Below are 16,865 nucleotides of genomic sequence, written 5' to 3'. Positions count from 1 at the left end.
GGCTAGTTTGATCAAAGCTGTCACTAGCTGTCATGGCAAATACATCAAATAACAAGATGTTAAAAATTTGATATAGTCAGATACAGTGAACTCTTTTAGAGATCTCTTATGATCATGGAAAAAGTTTGATTGCTTCTATTTATCAATCTTAAAAAAAGTAAGCGCATTCAAATAGACTGCATTCAAGATGACACTACAATCTGGTAGGAGAAGATAATACACAAATACAAACTAAAGGTAAGTGGTCCTGTGTGAATACTATTTTATGCCACAACAGTATTTCAACTGCTCGTCCCTGTAAATGATCAATTCTGGGCCAGGCAAACGAGTGGTTGAGAGTGTGCTAAACAAGCCATGCTTTAAGGTAACATACAAATACCGAGGTCACCTGCTGCAACCACCCAATCCACATTCACCAGCTCTAACATGCCTTAGGCTTGGGACGTATATCGACCGGACTCTCCATGTGGTTTTGCCTCAATGGATGCCTGAGTCTGTAGCACTGGTTGAGATATAAGTCCTACACAAATCACTCGTGGCAACATACATGACAAATGATATGAATAGAAGACTTAAACATGTTAAAAGAGTAAAACACCATAAAATCACAACCAAAATTAAAGGATCTGTTAAAATGTTTCATTTTTACTAGATCCACATACACTTCGAGTAAACAATAGTTTAAACAGCATTTGACATGGAGGTCAACATTATTTGCAAGTCATAAAAGTACAAATAAGCAGTAAGACATAACCTTGGAAGTTGAACTGTCAAGGTCAGAGCAGGGACCAGTTCAAAAGTATAAAATATTTTGTAGTATAAAATATTGATTCTTCTAGTTTTGAGACAAACCAACGCCTTCACAAAAACTTAATTGTGAAAATGTTGACATCTGCAGATATATTTTGTTACATTGTCAATTGAATCAACATGTGCAAGGGCAAGTTGGCTCCATCACCATTTTGTCACCTTGTGTGGGAGGAAAGCCAGAGTTGATGCAGGTCTCAGAGGTTTACCACATGGTGAAGCCCACGAGTGAGGGTTCACTGCCGCCAAGCCTAGCACGATAATCCGGTGTTCTCACTGACCTTTTAAACTGACAGTCCCAGTGGGCTGGCATCCCTAAAAACAAACCAGTCTCCCCCAAATTTTGTTAATCCCAACTTTGAACACAAAAAACACCTTTTGAAAATTACCTGGTTTTAACGCTTTCAGCATCATGTTCCATGCACTGTATGTTCATGTCTGACATTTTCAAGGACGTTATCCCTAAAGTAACTTAGTAAGATCTTTGGTTTGAGACTAAGTCGCTTCAAATGGATATTTAACCTCGAAGGACAGCAAAATGTTATTTCCTTGCACTAAATAGACAACAGGACTTTATTTGCTGGTCCACAGGGACTGGCAGTCCCATTAATTACAGGTCCAAGCCTAATTTTACTGGTTATAAACTGGTAATTACCGGTGAACGGGAACACTGTAATCAGGGCCAATCTGGGATTCAAAGCCATGACCTTGGTTCCTGAAATAGCTGACAGACCACTTCAGAACAGCAACTGGTGGTGCCTTACAGCATCACATCCCTCATGACTCCACACATAAACATGGTCATAATAGAGGTCCTATAGTCTGACAGTGACACACAGTACATAGAGTTGTCGCAGGATCACTCAGGGTACATGGGGTTTTATGCGTCCCCTGTTCGGTTTAATACAGCTCGCCTCTGGCTCGTATAAAACCTAACGAGGGACGCATAAAACCCCATGTACATTGTACCCAGAGCGATCCTGCTATAACAAATTTATCTTACCGACATGTTTTAATATGACATTGTAAAAAAGCATTAAAACAAATTGAAAATTACGAGAAAACAGCTGTTCGATTGAGCTGAGGTCAACTTGTACTTTCATTGAATTGGAAAAAGCATGCAACCTTTTGCATGGAAGCGGCATACAATTGATTTATTCTGCCTCTCAGAAATCCACGTGCAGCCTGACTTGCTCATGGTGGGGTATAAGGGATTTATTCTCCCGCTGAGAAATTTATTCCCCTCCAAGGTGGGATACATAGTATTATATCAAGATCATGAGGACCAATCAGATCTCATCATTCTGACATGGAGGTATGATAATACAGTTTATTGCTTAAACATCCTGACTAGTCTAGCTGATTATAATAAATTCTTGAAGGCTTCATAAATGAAGATCCTCTCATCAGTGAAGATGGCTGCATTATCTTAAATATCTCTGATAAATTCTACTGCAACAACATACAATTCTACCATGACTATGGGAAATACTCAAATTTGATTGAATAATCAATAAAATCACAATAACATAGACATAATTAATAATTTTAGAGAAATAATTAAGTTAGAGAAATAATTAAGTTACAGATATTTGAAAACAAAATTACACATTAAAATAACAGTAGTTATTTAACAAAATGATTCGGACCAAAGTTTTTTTGCCGACAGGAGCTCTTGGAAGCTCTTCTTTGTTCATAGAAAACATGTCATGACTGGTGACATGAGTGATGGCATGATATGTACAAGATGAGTAGGACATCAGGTTTATCTATGCTGTTCGTCATGCTTCAATCCCATCACTTTGTCCAAATATCTCGCAGCTGGAAATCTGTTTTCTTCTTAAAGAAGATCTTGAACTTTCCTTTACTCCTCTGGAAATAAAGAGGCACCACTTTGAAGAATATTTCAGTTATAATAATCTTTCTATTCATTGGGGTAGCCTAGTGGTTAAAGCGTTCGCTTGTCACGCCGAAGACCTGGGTTTGATTCCCAACATGGGTACAATGTGTGAAGCCCATTTCTGGTGTCCCCCGAAGTGATATTGCTGGAATATTGCTAAAAGCAGTATAAAACCATAATCACCTAAAACCCACCCCCCCACCCAGCAGCAAAAAACGATACTTCCCCCAAAACATCTACTGGTCTTGATGGATCTCTACTAGACATAATGGTGCTTCGAGTGTACACATGCTCTATCGCTGATTTCAAACGTTGTACAAACTTAAATTACTTTGTCCAAAAATAAGATGAGACAGCCATTTATTTCATTTTACTGGTCCTTTAAAAATATACTAGACTCAGACCAGCGGACCAGTGTTTGTGTGGAGCACTGTAGCAATCGCATTGCCTTGCAAGTGAAGAAAGCAGGGTTTTGAACAGAGGGTACAACTGTTAAAGCCATTTAAATATTAAACTTACATGATGTAGAGTACAAATAGCATTTACGGGGTATATATTTACATCTCAAATAGTTAAAGTGGCTACACATTATTACAAAATGATAATCATCTTCTACTTGACCCTGGTTACCATGGTAATAAAACCATTTGTATTTCAGTTATAAATATCACAGCATGTCTCTGAAAAAAATAAATCATGGCACCACTTCTCGAACTTAGTCTTGACAAGTATCTCTGAGAAAAGCATGCAAACTATATTCATGTAACACCAGTACTTTCTCAGAAAATCATCATCATCATCATGATCATGATTATGGCCAGTAATATCAGCCTCAGGGCTGTTACGATTCACTCGCCGATTCACTCGCCTATTCGGAGAATCGAACCGTATCCATTCATGAATTCAATTTGTTATTCGTGGTCACTAGAATCAAATATTTACGAATATGCAGTCATGTGCATCTACATACCCTGTAACTAAAAATATCCATAAGAACATATTATATGCAGAGATTTCTTTAAAGACAACACTCATATATATATTTTGACAGTATTGTGGTCACCGGTCATTTTCATATTTGAGCAGATACTAGTAAAATGCAGTACATAAATGTATTATATATTACTATATATCCAACCATGTCAAATAATTTATGTTGTTATATTTCACTGAATATAATAAATTATACATCAACTGCTGACTCGTTATTGTATTTGTGAATAAATATTAGTATTCGTTACCCTATATTCGTGATATGAATCGTATTCGCCTCATAGTGTATTCGTTGCAGCCCTAATCAGCCTGTAAAACTTCATGTCTCTACCTTAACTAGTTTTTAAGAAAGTGTGTTTCTTTTGAGAAGCAGACGGATGGATGGAAAGATGGACGGATGGAAAGACGGAAGGACGGACAGACAGACGAACTCCGTTCCTATATAATAACCATCCTGTACTCAAAATTACTTTAGGATTAATATTTGTCCCACATGTGGTAAAACAAACAAAACACATACCTCTTTTTCTGGGACTTCCACAGATAATGGATCTATTTCAGCATCTTCAGGAAACTCATAGGAGAAGGAATACCGCCTCTTTCCCATCTCACACCAGGTTCGAATACGCCTGAAATCACAGTCTTTATTATGACAAGAACTCTGTTTCGTCCCTGTTTTTAGAAGTACATAACCCTTTCAATAAATAAACATTTTTTTATTTCTTATTCTGTTTCATCTTGTACACAGGCAGATGGCTGAAAAGAAGTTTAAGAATTAAAGAAAACTTGATTCTTTCATCCAACTATGATTTTTCTGTCATGCGATCCATGAAGATCCTGGTAGAGAAGAGGTCTTCAGCAACCCATACTCGTCATAAAAGGTGACTGTGCTTGTCATAAGTGGGACTAACAGGATCCGGTCGTCAGACTAGCTGACAGAGTTGATGCATGTCAACGTATCCCAGTTGCATGGATCGATACTCATGATATCACTGGATTGCTTGGTGCAGACCTGATTATTCACAGACAACTGTCATATAGCTGGAACTTTGCTGAGTGTGGCGTTAAACAACAAACAAACAAAAATCTGTCATGGCTGGTTGGAAAAATACATTCATCAAAACTCACCTGGTGTCTTTTTCATAGTTAGCGTGGACAGGGTCCGATTTCTTCAGGCCATCCAACATCACCTTGATCTCACCGAGTTTCTCTCCTTTCACAACCTTGTCCTTGGGGATCACTGTTAACAGACATGGAGACTGTTTATCATATACTGGACAGCATGGATCAGTCTTCTGTAAGGGAATGACTGTGTGGATAGGAGGACAGTGGTCAGGTACAGAGGTGGTAAATCAAAGAGGATCAGTGAGACAGATGGTGAGTCGAAGACGATCAGTGGGACAGAGATGGTGAGTCAAAGAGGATCAGTGAGAGAGATGGTGAGTCAAAGAGGATCAGTGAGACAGATGGTGAGTCAAAGAGGATCAGTGAGACAGATGGTGAGTCAAAGAGGATCAGTGGGACAGAGATGGTGAGTCAAGGAGGATCAGTGACACAGGGGTGGTAAGTCAAAGAGGATCAGTGAGAAAGGGATGCTGAGTCAAAGAGGATCAGTCAGACAGAGATGGTGAGTCAAAGAGGATCAGTGAGACAGATGGTGAGTCAAAGAGGATCAGTGAGACAGATGGTGAGTCAAAGAGGATCAGTGGGACAGAGATGGTGAGTCAAGGAGGATCAGTGACACAGGGGTGGTAAGTCAAAGAGGATCAGTGTGAAAGGGATGCTGAGTCAAAGAGGATCAGTCAGACAGAGATGGTGAGTCAAAGAGGATCAGTGGGACAGAGATGGTGAGTCAAGGAGGATCAGTGACACAGGGGTGGTAAGTCAAAGAGGATCAGTGAGAAAGGGATGCTGAGTCAAAGAGGATCAGTCAGACAGAGATGGTGAGTCAAAGAGGATCAGTGAGACAGATGGTGAGTCAAAGAGGATCAGTGAGACAGATGGTGAGTCAAAGAGGATCAGTCAGACAGATGGTGAGTCAAAGAGGATCAGTCAGACAGAGATGGTGAGTCAAAGAGGATCAGTCAGACAGATAGTAAGTCAAAAAGGATCAGTCAGACAGAGATGGTAAGTAAAGGAGGATCAGTCAGACAGATGGTGAGTCAAAAAGGATCAGTGGGACAGAGATGGTAAGTCAAAGAGGATCAGTGAGACAGATGGTGTGTCAAAGAGGATCAGTGAGACAGATATGGTGAGTCAAAGAGGATCAGTGAGCCACAGATGGTGAGTAAAAGAGGATCAGTCAGACAGATGGTGAGTCAAAGAGGATCAGTGAGCCACAGATGGTGAGTCAAAGAGGATCAGTCAGACAGATGGTGAGTCAAAGAGGATCAGTCAGACAGATGGTGAGTCAAAGAGGATCAGTCAGCAGATGGTGAGTCAAAGAGGATCAGTGAGACAGGAATGGTAAGTCAAAAAGGATCAGTGACATAGAGATGGTGAGTCAAAGGGGATCAAAGAGGAGTCAATTAGAGACAAGTGAGTCAGTGAGAGATGGGTGAGTCAGTGAGAGACAAGTCTGTGAGATAGGTGAGTCAGTGAGAGACAAGTGAGTCAGTGAGAGATGGGTGAGTCAGTGAGAGATAGGTGAGTCAGTGAGAGACAAGTGGTCTCAGTGAGAGACAAGTGAGTCAGTGAGAGATAGGTGAGTCAGTGAGAGATAGGTGAGTCAGTGAGAGACAAGTGAGTCAGTGAGAGATAGGTGAGTCAGTGAGAGACAAGTGAGTCAGTGAGAGATAGGTGAGTCAGTGAGAGACAAGTGAGTCAGTGAGAGACAAGTGAGTCAGGGAGAGATGGATGAGTCAGTGAGAGATAGGTGAGTCAGTGTGAGATAGGTGAGTCAGTGAGAGATGGGTGAGTCAGTGATAGGTGAGTCAGTGAGAGATAGGTGAGTCAGTGAGAGATGGGTGAGTCAGTGTGAGATAGATGAGTCAGTGAGAGACAAGTTAGTCAGTGAGAGATAGGTGAGTCATTGAGAGATAGGTGAGTCAGTGAGAGACAAAGGGGTCAGTGTGAGATAGGTGAGTCAGTGAGAGACAAGTTAGTCAGTGAGAGATAGGTGAGTCAGTGAGAGATAGGTGAGTCAGTGAGAGATGGGTGAGTCAGTGTGAGATAGATGAGTCAGTGAGAGACAAGTGAGTCAGTGTGAGATAGGTGAGTCAGTGAGAGACAAGTGAGTCAGTGAGAGATGGGTGAGTCAGTGAGAGATAGGTGAGTCAGTGTGAGATAGGTGAGTCAGGGAGAGATGGGTGAGTCAGTGAGAGACAAGTGAGTCAGTGAGAGATGGGTGAGTCAGTGAGAGATAGGTGAGTCAGTGAGAGACAAGTGAGTCAGTGAGAGATGGGTGAGTCAGTGAGAGACGGACGAGTCAGCGAGCATGCAGGTATGACAGTGAGGGAGAAGTTGAGTATTTACAAAACAGTGAGAACGAACCTGAGTCAAAAGAAAACCCTGGCTCTGGTTTACTGCCAGACGTCGCCATCTTCAAACCCTTCTGTCGTTCTCATCAGTCAAGCTGCAGTGAATATAACTCAATTAGTCAAGTAACAAAATAACTGTGTATTTGCATTTGGGACTGAGAAAAGAATTATTTTACAAGAGAAGTATACATCATGTTAATATGATGTGAAAAATCCACAAGATTTCCGGGCCCCGCGTCCAACCTATCAGCAGCAGTCGACCGACTTAAGTTTTTAAGGCAGGCAACAAGGCAAATGTCGAAAAATGAAGATGATGATGAAATGTTATTGTCGCAGAGCTCCAGATAACCTTTTGAGAAATTGAGTTTTTACTTTATGGTTTCTGTTTTAATTGGGTTATTACATTTTTTATTGGGTAAACAATATTTTTTCACTCATCTAGTCATCACTCTATTGGGTTTTTCCCAAAATTTGTCAACATTTTAAGATATAAAAAACATGAAATAATGTTTTAGATGTATGTAACTGTTCTAAATATATAGGCTTGGTTTGGAAAGTTAATTAGCTGGTATAGTCCGGTCAATATAGTGTCAAATCCTACCAAACCCACCACAAATTGCAACAGAAATTATTTCTCCTGTTTCATGAACAGAAAACATCCCCTTACAACATAGTAAAAATCTAGGAAAATCTAAGTAAGGGAAAATTGTTTAGTTTGGGTATGATCTTTAGTGGTAAATCAATACAAAATACAAAAAAAATGAAAAAAATGAATGTTTCATTTTTTGTTTAACCATATCATATTACACATCAAATGAAAGCTTGTGTCACAAGCAGTCCTTTTGTATCTATAGTTTGTATCTAATCTGCATAAAACTAATGTAATCTGCCTTTGGAAAAAAAATTAGCGAAAAACACATATATTCACATTTAATCATATATATAGTTTTTGTTTGTCTTAACTATATTTATTCAATAATATTAACAATTGTTTATTTGTTTGAAAATCTTCATATTGAAAAAATATAAATATAAAAAGTTATATGTCAAGTAAAGGTCATAAATAAATTTTGACAAATATAAGTTTTCCGACAAGTAGCACATCGGCGGCCATGTTTACCTAGGAGACAGGCTAACAAGGTCATCACCCAGCACATATTTGGCACCATTCTGTCGTTTTCATGTCCAGCAGGTATGTACCCATAAGTAGTTTACAAGATAAACTATCATGGATATCATAAACAAATGAAATTCTGTATAAAATGTACTCAATCATGAAATATATCAAGATAAAGAGTCCTCTGTTTGAAAATGTTTCCTGCCAAACTTTTTTACCTAAGTACTATGTACCTAACAACAAGGTCCACTTGAGTGATTAACCTGGAACCTTGAACCGAAAGGTATTTTTTATATTTTTTATAGTAATCCTTTGCATTTGAAATTTTGTATAGTACTTTACAAATTACATTTTCTGGTAACATTAATTATCTTATGTACCTTGTGAAGTTAGAAAATGGTTAGGACTGGAACATCATGCCAATGTTAACGTAAATGAACATGGACCTGGCACCTAAAATTTAATTAGACAATTACAACAGTTACATTGTTTCTCATACCTGATTGGAATGTTTCTGAACTTATAATGATATTTGTATTTAATAAGATCCTACTACTTGCAGGTTGTGTACTCCATGGATAAGTGTCCTCTCTGTCAAGACAATTTTACAGATGACAAGGAAACTGTTATTTTGGGAGAGAAAGGAAGTCGCGGAGTAAACAAAGCTAGTTCAGCCCGCTGTGACTCAGTATACGTTCAGGCAGGTCAAACTGTGCATACAAAATGTAGGAGTAATTATTGCAATCCAAATTATATTGCAAGCAGCAAAAAACCTGAAAAATTAAATTCTCACAATTTGTCAAGAACATGTTCTCAAGAACCTACTTTCTCTTTCAAAACAAACTGTTTGTTTTGTGGAAGATCTGCAAAGTATTCCAGAAAGAGGAAGATTGTAGATGTGTTTCCTGTGAGAACTAAAGAATTTGGAGACAAGATTAGAAGTACATGCTTGACAAGAAAGGACAGTTGGAGTGAGAAAATATTTTCGAGATTAGAGTTTGCACAAGATCTCCATGCTGTCGATGCTATATATCATCAAACATGCAGTGTCAACTTCAGGACAGACAAAGATATCCCCCGTCAATTTTCCCATGAAAATGATACACCGAAAAAACTAAAGTTAGGAAGACAACATGATTTGAAAAAGAAGGAAGCTTTCTTGAAGACAGCTGAATACCTAGAACAAGTTGATGATGAACAGGTCTCAGTTCAAGATCTCATAATGAAGATGCAAGAGTTTCAAGGTGATACTGATGCCTATGGATTTACCTACATGAAACAACAACTACTAGAGTATTTTGGTGACAGAGTTTTTATAACGGAAATAAATGGGAAACCAAATGTTATCACACTCAGAACAACAGCATCAAAGATATTACAAGAACATTATCAAAAGCCAAGAAGTGAAGATCCTGAAAAGGAAAAGATGAGACTGTTACAAACAGCATCTAAACTAATAAAGAATGACATCAAATCTATGAATGTCCAAACCAACACATATCCCACACCAGACGAGCTTTCTAACATTTTGGGCAATGAAGAATATCTTCCCTCATCATTGAAACTTCTTCTACAAACCCTCTTTGTTGGAAAAGATATCAACTTGAAACTGGCCTCTATTGGACAGGCTATTGCCCAAGCTGTAAGGCCACGTCTTCTTAGAGCCCCCCTTCAAATCGGCTTAGCAATACAGCTGCATCATCACTTTGCCTCTAAATATCTGATTGACACCCTTTCAAGTCTTGGATTTTGCAGCTCTTACTCCGAGGTAAAGAAGTTTGAATACTCTTCTGCTGTGAACCAGGGTATTGACCTACCAAACATAACATCTGGCAGATTTGTACAATTTGTTGCTGACAACGTCGATCATAATGTCAGGACACTAGACGGCCGTAACACATTCCACGGGATGGGCATCATAGCAACCATAACACCAGGAACCAAACACCAACAACCTATTCCAAGAACAGAAGTTGCAGCTGATGATTTAGCTGCAATTGGAAAGATTAGGATTAATTTCTACAAACAACCATTTGAAATGAGATCAGAGCTGAAATACACCCAGCTTCCAGAATTTGCTGCCTACGATCCAACATCATCAGTTGATTTGTTATGGAAGACTGTCTGGCTTCTTAGGCCCTCCCGACCAGCCTGGTCTGGAATGATGCAGGCAGTTCACAAGGGATCATATCCTGGACAGGCATCCGTTGTATTTCTGCCAATGATTGACATGGATCCAACTGACTTGACATGTATATATTCAACACTGCTATTTGTGTGTGACCAAGCAAGGAAGTATGACATTACACCTGTCCTTACCTTTGATCAACCACTGTGGTGGAAAGCTATGATGATTATTCACAGAGAGCCATATACAAGTGACTTACAGGGAATTGTCCTGAGACTTGGTGGCCTGCACACAGAGATGAGCTTCTTAGGTTGCATTGGCCATTTGATGTCAGGATCCGGACTCTTTGAGCTGCTGGACGTCATCTATGCAACCAATGCAGTAACGTACATCCTTTCAGGAAAGGCAATAGCAAGAGCTGTTAGAGCACATCTCCTTGTAGAAACCAGTGTAAATGCTTTGCTGTTAGCCAAGGTTTTTCAAGTTTCACCAAACAAATCTGAACAGAGGTTGGAAGGACAAGTCCAAGCAGTCATGAGAGAACCAGTGGAGGGAGTGACTGAGGAACCAGTGGAGGGAGTGACTGAGGAACCAGTGGAGGGAGTGACTGAGGAACCAGTGGAGGGAGTGACTGAGGAACCAGTGGAGGGAGTGACTGAGGAACCAGTGGAGGGAGTGACAGAGGAACACCCAGATTGCTCACCTGACAATGAAGATCTGACCGAAGTATGTACTCTATTTGATGATTTGATCAGAGGAACTATTTCTACTGATGACATTAGCTCATCCGAAGCATTGTCAAGAGTTGTCGACAGACTTCAAACAATGAAGGACGCCATGAAGAACTTGAGAACAGCAAAGCTGTGGATGCAATACATGGAAATGGTGGATATCCTAAGGAGTTTCATTCGAGGTGAGAGAACTGGCAATTGGAATCTCCATCTCAAATCCTTATCACATATGCTACCATACTTTGCTGCTTCTGGGCACAATCTTTATGCAAAGTCTGTTCATATATACCTACAGATGATGGCACAACTTCCAGAAATGCATCCTGAAGTTCACAAGATGTTTGAGGATGGTCACCACGTTGTTCGACGATCTTATCGATTCTGGGGAGGCCTATCCTCTGATCTAGTTATCGAGCAAGTCCTCATGAGAAGTTTAAAAACAAATGGTGGACTAACAAGAGGAACTGGAATGAACGAGACACAACGTCTTGTATGGTTGATGTCCATGCCTGCTCGAACAGAGATAAACAATGCAATGCAAGAGTTGACTCAGGTTGAAAACAGAAGTAGTGAACAACATACAGATATGACCAGGGCGAGGATTCACAGAAATACATCAGATGTAAGAAAACTAGTAGACTACCTCACTGATCGAGACCCATTTCATGAAGACCCTGTCCTCAGAAATATTGCCAATGGCATCACAGCTAATAACTCAGTAAACGCAGATGAAGCAAAAAGTGTTGGATCTATGATCTTGAATTCAATGTCTGGCAAAAATGTATCTGACTTTTCATTCAAGAAATCCAATCAAGCTGTGACATTAAATTGCAAACCATCTGTTGAAGATGAGGAAATTGCAGAGTCTGTTGACCCTCGACTCTTGTTCCAGAGACTAGTTACAGCAGCTGGTGATACATCAGGAAACTTGAAGGAACTTATGAAGTATGAACTGTGTACATATCCAACTTCTTTGTTTGACTCCACTGTTCTACTGAAGCAAGCTAATAAATCACTTCTCTCTAATGCCATCTGGGAAATGCTTGATGTCAGGAACACGGTGGCGATTCCAAAAGAAGTTCGGTATGTTCTTGATGGTGGATCACTACTGCAGCGTTTACCATGGCCTCGTGGAATCACTTACAATGATGCATGTGGCATGTACTGCAATTATGTAACCAGTCATTATGGCATGCCAACAATTGTCTTTGATGGCTACAACGAGAACCCTGCAACAAAGGATATGACACATCTGAGGAGAACCGGGGGTGTAGTTGGCGCAACTGTAATGTTTGAGGGTGACATGATCATTCAGTCCAAGAAAGAACAATTCCTTACGAACGCCAAGAACAAACAAAGATTTCTCAATCTCCTTAGTGACAAAATGAAAGAAACAGGATGCACAACTGTCCAGAGAAGAATCACATGACATTTTCTTTCATTCTTCACCAAAGTCAAATTCAAGAAAACCAATGAAGATATGGGACATTAATGCAACAAGGAGAAAACTTGGCCACAGTGTAACCCAGCATTTGTTATTTATTCATGCCATACTGGGTTGTGACACAACATCTAGAATTCACAGCATAGGGAAAGCAGTATCGTTGAAAAGATTTCAGTCAAGCCCTGACTTCAGAGAGTATGCTAAGATGTTTGACAAGCCAGAGCAGGATATCACCAGAGAACAGATAATAATATCTGGAGAAAAGGCTCTCTTGTGCCTTTACAACAGCTTACCAGGTGAAGATCTAAATGACCTAAGATACCGTCGGTTTTGTGAGAAGGTCGCATCAAGTATGACTTACGTCACCCCTCAAAGCTTACCCCCAACATCAGCTGCTGCAAAATTTCACAGCATGAGGGTCTATCACCAGGTGCAGCAATGGAAAGCAGTGGATGAAGTTGCAGCAGAAGAATGGGGTTGGAAAGTTATTGATGGAAGAATGATTCCTCAGCTGACAGATATACCAGCAGCTCCCAAAGAACTACTCACCATAATCAAATGCAACTGTAAAACAAGCATGTGTGGTTCAAACCAATGTAGCTGTAGGCGTCACGGATTGCAGTGTTCTTCACTGTGTGGCGAATGTCGTGGCATGTCTTGTTTGAACTGCCAACAGCCTGAGGCTTTTGAAGATAGTGAACTGTGATTAATACATGTGTTTACCTTAACTATACATGTGTGTGTGCTATGCTGACAACTTGATGGGATGTATCCGTCAGCATATGACCGTTTCTTGCTGTTTGTGACAAGAGTTATTGAAAGCTGAAAACAGATTTTTGCTGATTTCTATCAAACAAAACAAGATAGATTATGAAAAGGTATAGCATAATGAAGCCTGTATTAGTAGCTTTTATTTGATATGTTACACAGTTAACATTGAATAATTTTTAAAAAATCAAATATTTATAATATTTGTATGAAAATACTAGTTAATGCCATAGTAAAGATGACTGAATTTGAAAATGTTCCCCCACTTAGATTTTTCTAGATTTTTGATATGATGTTAAGGAAGGCTTGTTACATATGAATCAACTAAAAACATTTCTGTTGCAATTTGTGGTGGGTCTATAGTTATTTTGACCGGACTAGTAATGGTGTTTTGGAAATTAGCTCCTTTATACGCATGCTGAAAAAGCTTCATTTGGCATTTACGCATGCTGCTTTTAAAAATTTGAGTTTTTCATTTGTGCGTTTCTGTACGCAAGTTAATGGAAAGTAATTTACGCAAATATGTGGCATATCTGCAGCTGTGTCGATGGAGTAAATGTTGAGAATGTTCTTATATCGGTGTCAGCTGCTTGTCCTTCGGTCATTGGTCTGTATCAAGTTCAGAAGTGTGGTCAGGGATTCAGCTGATAGTCTAAACTTAATGTTAATATAGTTTTAGCTAACAAGATCGTATGAGAGTCAGGGATGTGCTCCACAAAGTGATCTTTGACTATGACTGTCACAAGCCTATGTTAAAGTATCAGACTTAGCGCTAAGATCACTATGTGGAATGAGGCCCAGACTAGCTAGGGAGTAGATTCTGTTTTCTTAAATCAAATAGCGTAGAAATATCTCCTTCATGTCTGAGATTCATACTCCAATGAAGCAGTAAAAACTAACATTTTTAGTCCACTAGTCCTTATAATAATAACATATGGCAACAACCTTAAAAAAGGGCAAATTTCTACTAGTCCTTATGATACCTTAACTGTTTGGCAGTTTGGCAAGGACTACAGGACGAGTGCCCATTACTAACACTGCATGTAATTCTTCACTTTGAGACCCCCTCAAGCAAAAGACACTAACAGTTTTAGACCACTAGTCCTTATCATGATAACATAAAGCAAAACCCTAAAAATGGCAAATGTCTACTAGTCCTTATGACACCTTAACTATTGGGCAGTTCAGTAAGGACTACAGGACTAGTGCCTATTTTTAATGCAGCAATGAACTCACACAAAGTGGAAGTAAATTCTTCTATTTTTTTTATCAATATTTTTAGCTCAAGGGATGTAGACCTAGATCTATACACACTTATATTTAGTGAGGCGAGGTGAAATGGGGTTTAACGTCGCATCCAAGATTATTGCACTTATATAGCGACGTGCAAGCACTCATGTGTGTGTGGCTGCTTGTACTAGTACAGACTGATGCCGATTTATAGTGCTAGCCCACTGAGATACCATGCCGCAGTTTAACATGAATACCCCACTCAGACACAGTATACCGAATCCGAGCCGACCAGTCTTCGTTTTAGCCCCTTAATGCCGAGCGCCAGACAAGGTAACAACTAGTACCATCTTTTAACGTCTTTTGGTATGATGTGGCTTGGGATCGAACCCCGGACCTTCCTCTCTCCGGGCGGTCGCTCTACCACTAGACCACGGAGGCGGTCACTTATATTTAGTATGTGTGACTTCATGTTAACACTGACAGCAATGCAAAAACCAGCTGTATCGTGCAAAGTAGTTCCTCAATAAGAGAGGTGACATGAGCTTATGTATGCTAACATTGCTCTACAGTGACATCTTTGTAGTTTGTTAACAACAAATATAGTCACATAATATCATCATAAGCAGAGAAAGGTCTTTTAAGAATTACCTCAGTAAGTCAGTCACAATACCAGAGCATCATAGTACATTCACGTCATGTGCAAGACATCACAATGGCCGACACGATAAACAAAACAGGAGAGATTTTTTTAATTTGCAAATGAACCTCTGGGTATATAAGTGTCAGTCATCAATGTTCAAATGGCAAATCATCGTAAGGTGATTGTAAAGGAGGTGAAATTGGGTTTTACGTTGCGTCCAAGATTATTGCACTTATATAGTGACGTGCATGAACGTGTGTCTGTGTGTGTGTGTGGCTGCTTGTTCTAGTCTGGACTGATGCCGATTTATAGTGCTAGCTCACTGATACCATGCTGCAGTTTAACATGAATACCCCACTCAGACACAGTACTCCGATCCGAACTGTCCTTGTTTTAGCATCTTAATGCCGAGCGCCAGACAGGGTAAAAACAAGTAACATCTTTTAACGTCTTTTAGTATGACGCGGCTGGGGATCGAAACCCGCACTCCGGGTGATAGTTTTCAGCCCAGGTGATAGTTATTGTTGAAAATCCTAGTTTATTGACTCAAAATGGTAAAAGAAATATTCTAACCCTAACCATTATGATTGAAAACGTAGATGTGAAAGTTCATTTTTCCCTACCCTGTTGATCCAAAAGATAGCTTTGATAATTATAGCAAACAGGTAAAACTGGCCCGGCCAAAAGGTTACTAAAAGCTAACTAAAACATGTCAGTGACTGGTCAGCGAAGCAAGAGTGAGAGTCTGTATGGACGATACCCAGCCTTGGCGACCTGTGTCCAGTCCGTCTGAATGTAAACAACACCGGCAGTGACTGTCTGAAACGAGGTGAGTATCCTCCTGGTGAAATGTAGCGTAAATAAACCGGATTTGCACCGACGCTCTACTCGTGTAACCCTTCCTGCTTTTGCTGCGTACTTTGGATGAATATTTGAGAATATTATTACCCATTGCAGGCTCCGAAAACTTTGATACTTTCGGACGCTTCCTGTTATCCAAGGGACGCCACTCTGTTTGTCGTAGTCAAAGTAACACAAAGATAGTACCGCACTTTCTTTTTGAAGAGACAGGGTCGAATCTGCAAGAGGTCTTCATTTAAACAAAACATTAAATCAAAATATTTTGTCTTTTTTATGTTTTATCGAGACTACGTAGAAATTTCACACTCATTACCACTTCTCGACATAGAGTGGAATACGAGGAAGCAGCTAGCAAAAATGGGATGCAGGCTAAAAAGGCAACTCGATCAGAAGAAAACGGCAACTCTATTTTTAATAACGATAAGGACGATTTATGTTGTAGAATACAGTATGAGTCATAATTATTGAGAATTGAAAAATCGTTAAAATTGTAAATATGAAAATTTCCCCCCAAAAAATAAAACATATTTTAAGTGAGCACAAACCTTCTTTAATCACATCACAGTAACATAAATATTTTATCAGACCACCATTTGCTTCCAAACCCATTTTTATTCGATTGGGCATACTTTCTATGAGAGAGGTTAGAGTCTTGTGGGTGAGAGCGTCCCAATATCGCACCACCTCGCGCTTCATGTCATCAACTTTTGTCAATCCCTTTTGGTTCACCGACTCCTTCATGAGTCCCCACACATTTTCTATAG

At 39.7% G+C, this 16,865-nt stretch overlaps 1 protein-coding gene across 1 annotated transcript; it reads right to left on the bottom strand.

Moving 5' to 3' along the window:
* Positions 1 to 1,295: 1,295 nt before the first annotated feature.
* Positions 1,296 to 16,327, bottom strand: LOC139477026 (uncharacterized). Its single transcript, XM_071259585.1, has 5 exons — positions 16,189 to 16,327; positions 7,193 to 7,274; positions 4,829 to 4,940; positions 4,221 to 4,329; positions 1,296 to 2,679 (listed from the first exon to the last, which is right to left on the bottom strand). The coding sequence occupies exons 2-5, from the start codon at positions 7,239 to 7,241 to the stop codon at positions 2,605 to 2,607; spliced, it is 345 nt and encodes a 114-aa protein (XP_071115686.1). The 5' UTR covers positions 7,242 to 7,274; positions 16,189 to 16,327; the 3' UTR covers positions 1,296 to 2,604.
* Between the last annotated feature and the right edge of the window lie 538 nt (positions 16,328 to 16,865).

This window comes from Haliotis cracherodii, unplaced genomic scaffold, assembly GCF_022045235.1.
Source record: "Haliotis cracherodii isolate W230 unplaced genomic scaffold, xgHalCrac1.p SCAF_30, whole genome shotgun sequence".
NCBI lineage: Eukaryota > Metazoa > Mollusca > Gastropoda > Lepetellida > Haliotidae > Haliotis > Haliotis cracherodii.
The sequence above is the reverse complement of the archived record's forward strand: the minus strand, read 5'-3'. Positions and strand labels throughout refer to the sequence as shown.

Coding starts and splice junctions, on each gene's coding strand:
- LOC139477026 (XM_071259585.1), bottom strand. CDS start 7,241: ATGGCGACGTCTGGCAGTAAACCAGAGCCAGGGTTTTCTTTTGACTCA. Junction 4,941..7,192: donor AGGGTTTTCTTTTGACTCAG/GTTCGTTCTCAC, acceptor GTCTGTTAACAG/TGATCCCCAAGGACAAGGTT. Junction 4,330..4,828: donor AACTATGAAAAAGACACCAG/GTGAGTTTTGAT, acceptor CTGTGATTTCAG/GCGTATTCGAACCTGGTGTG.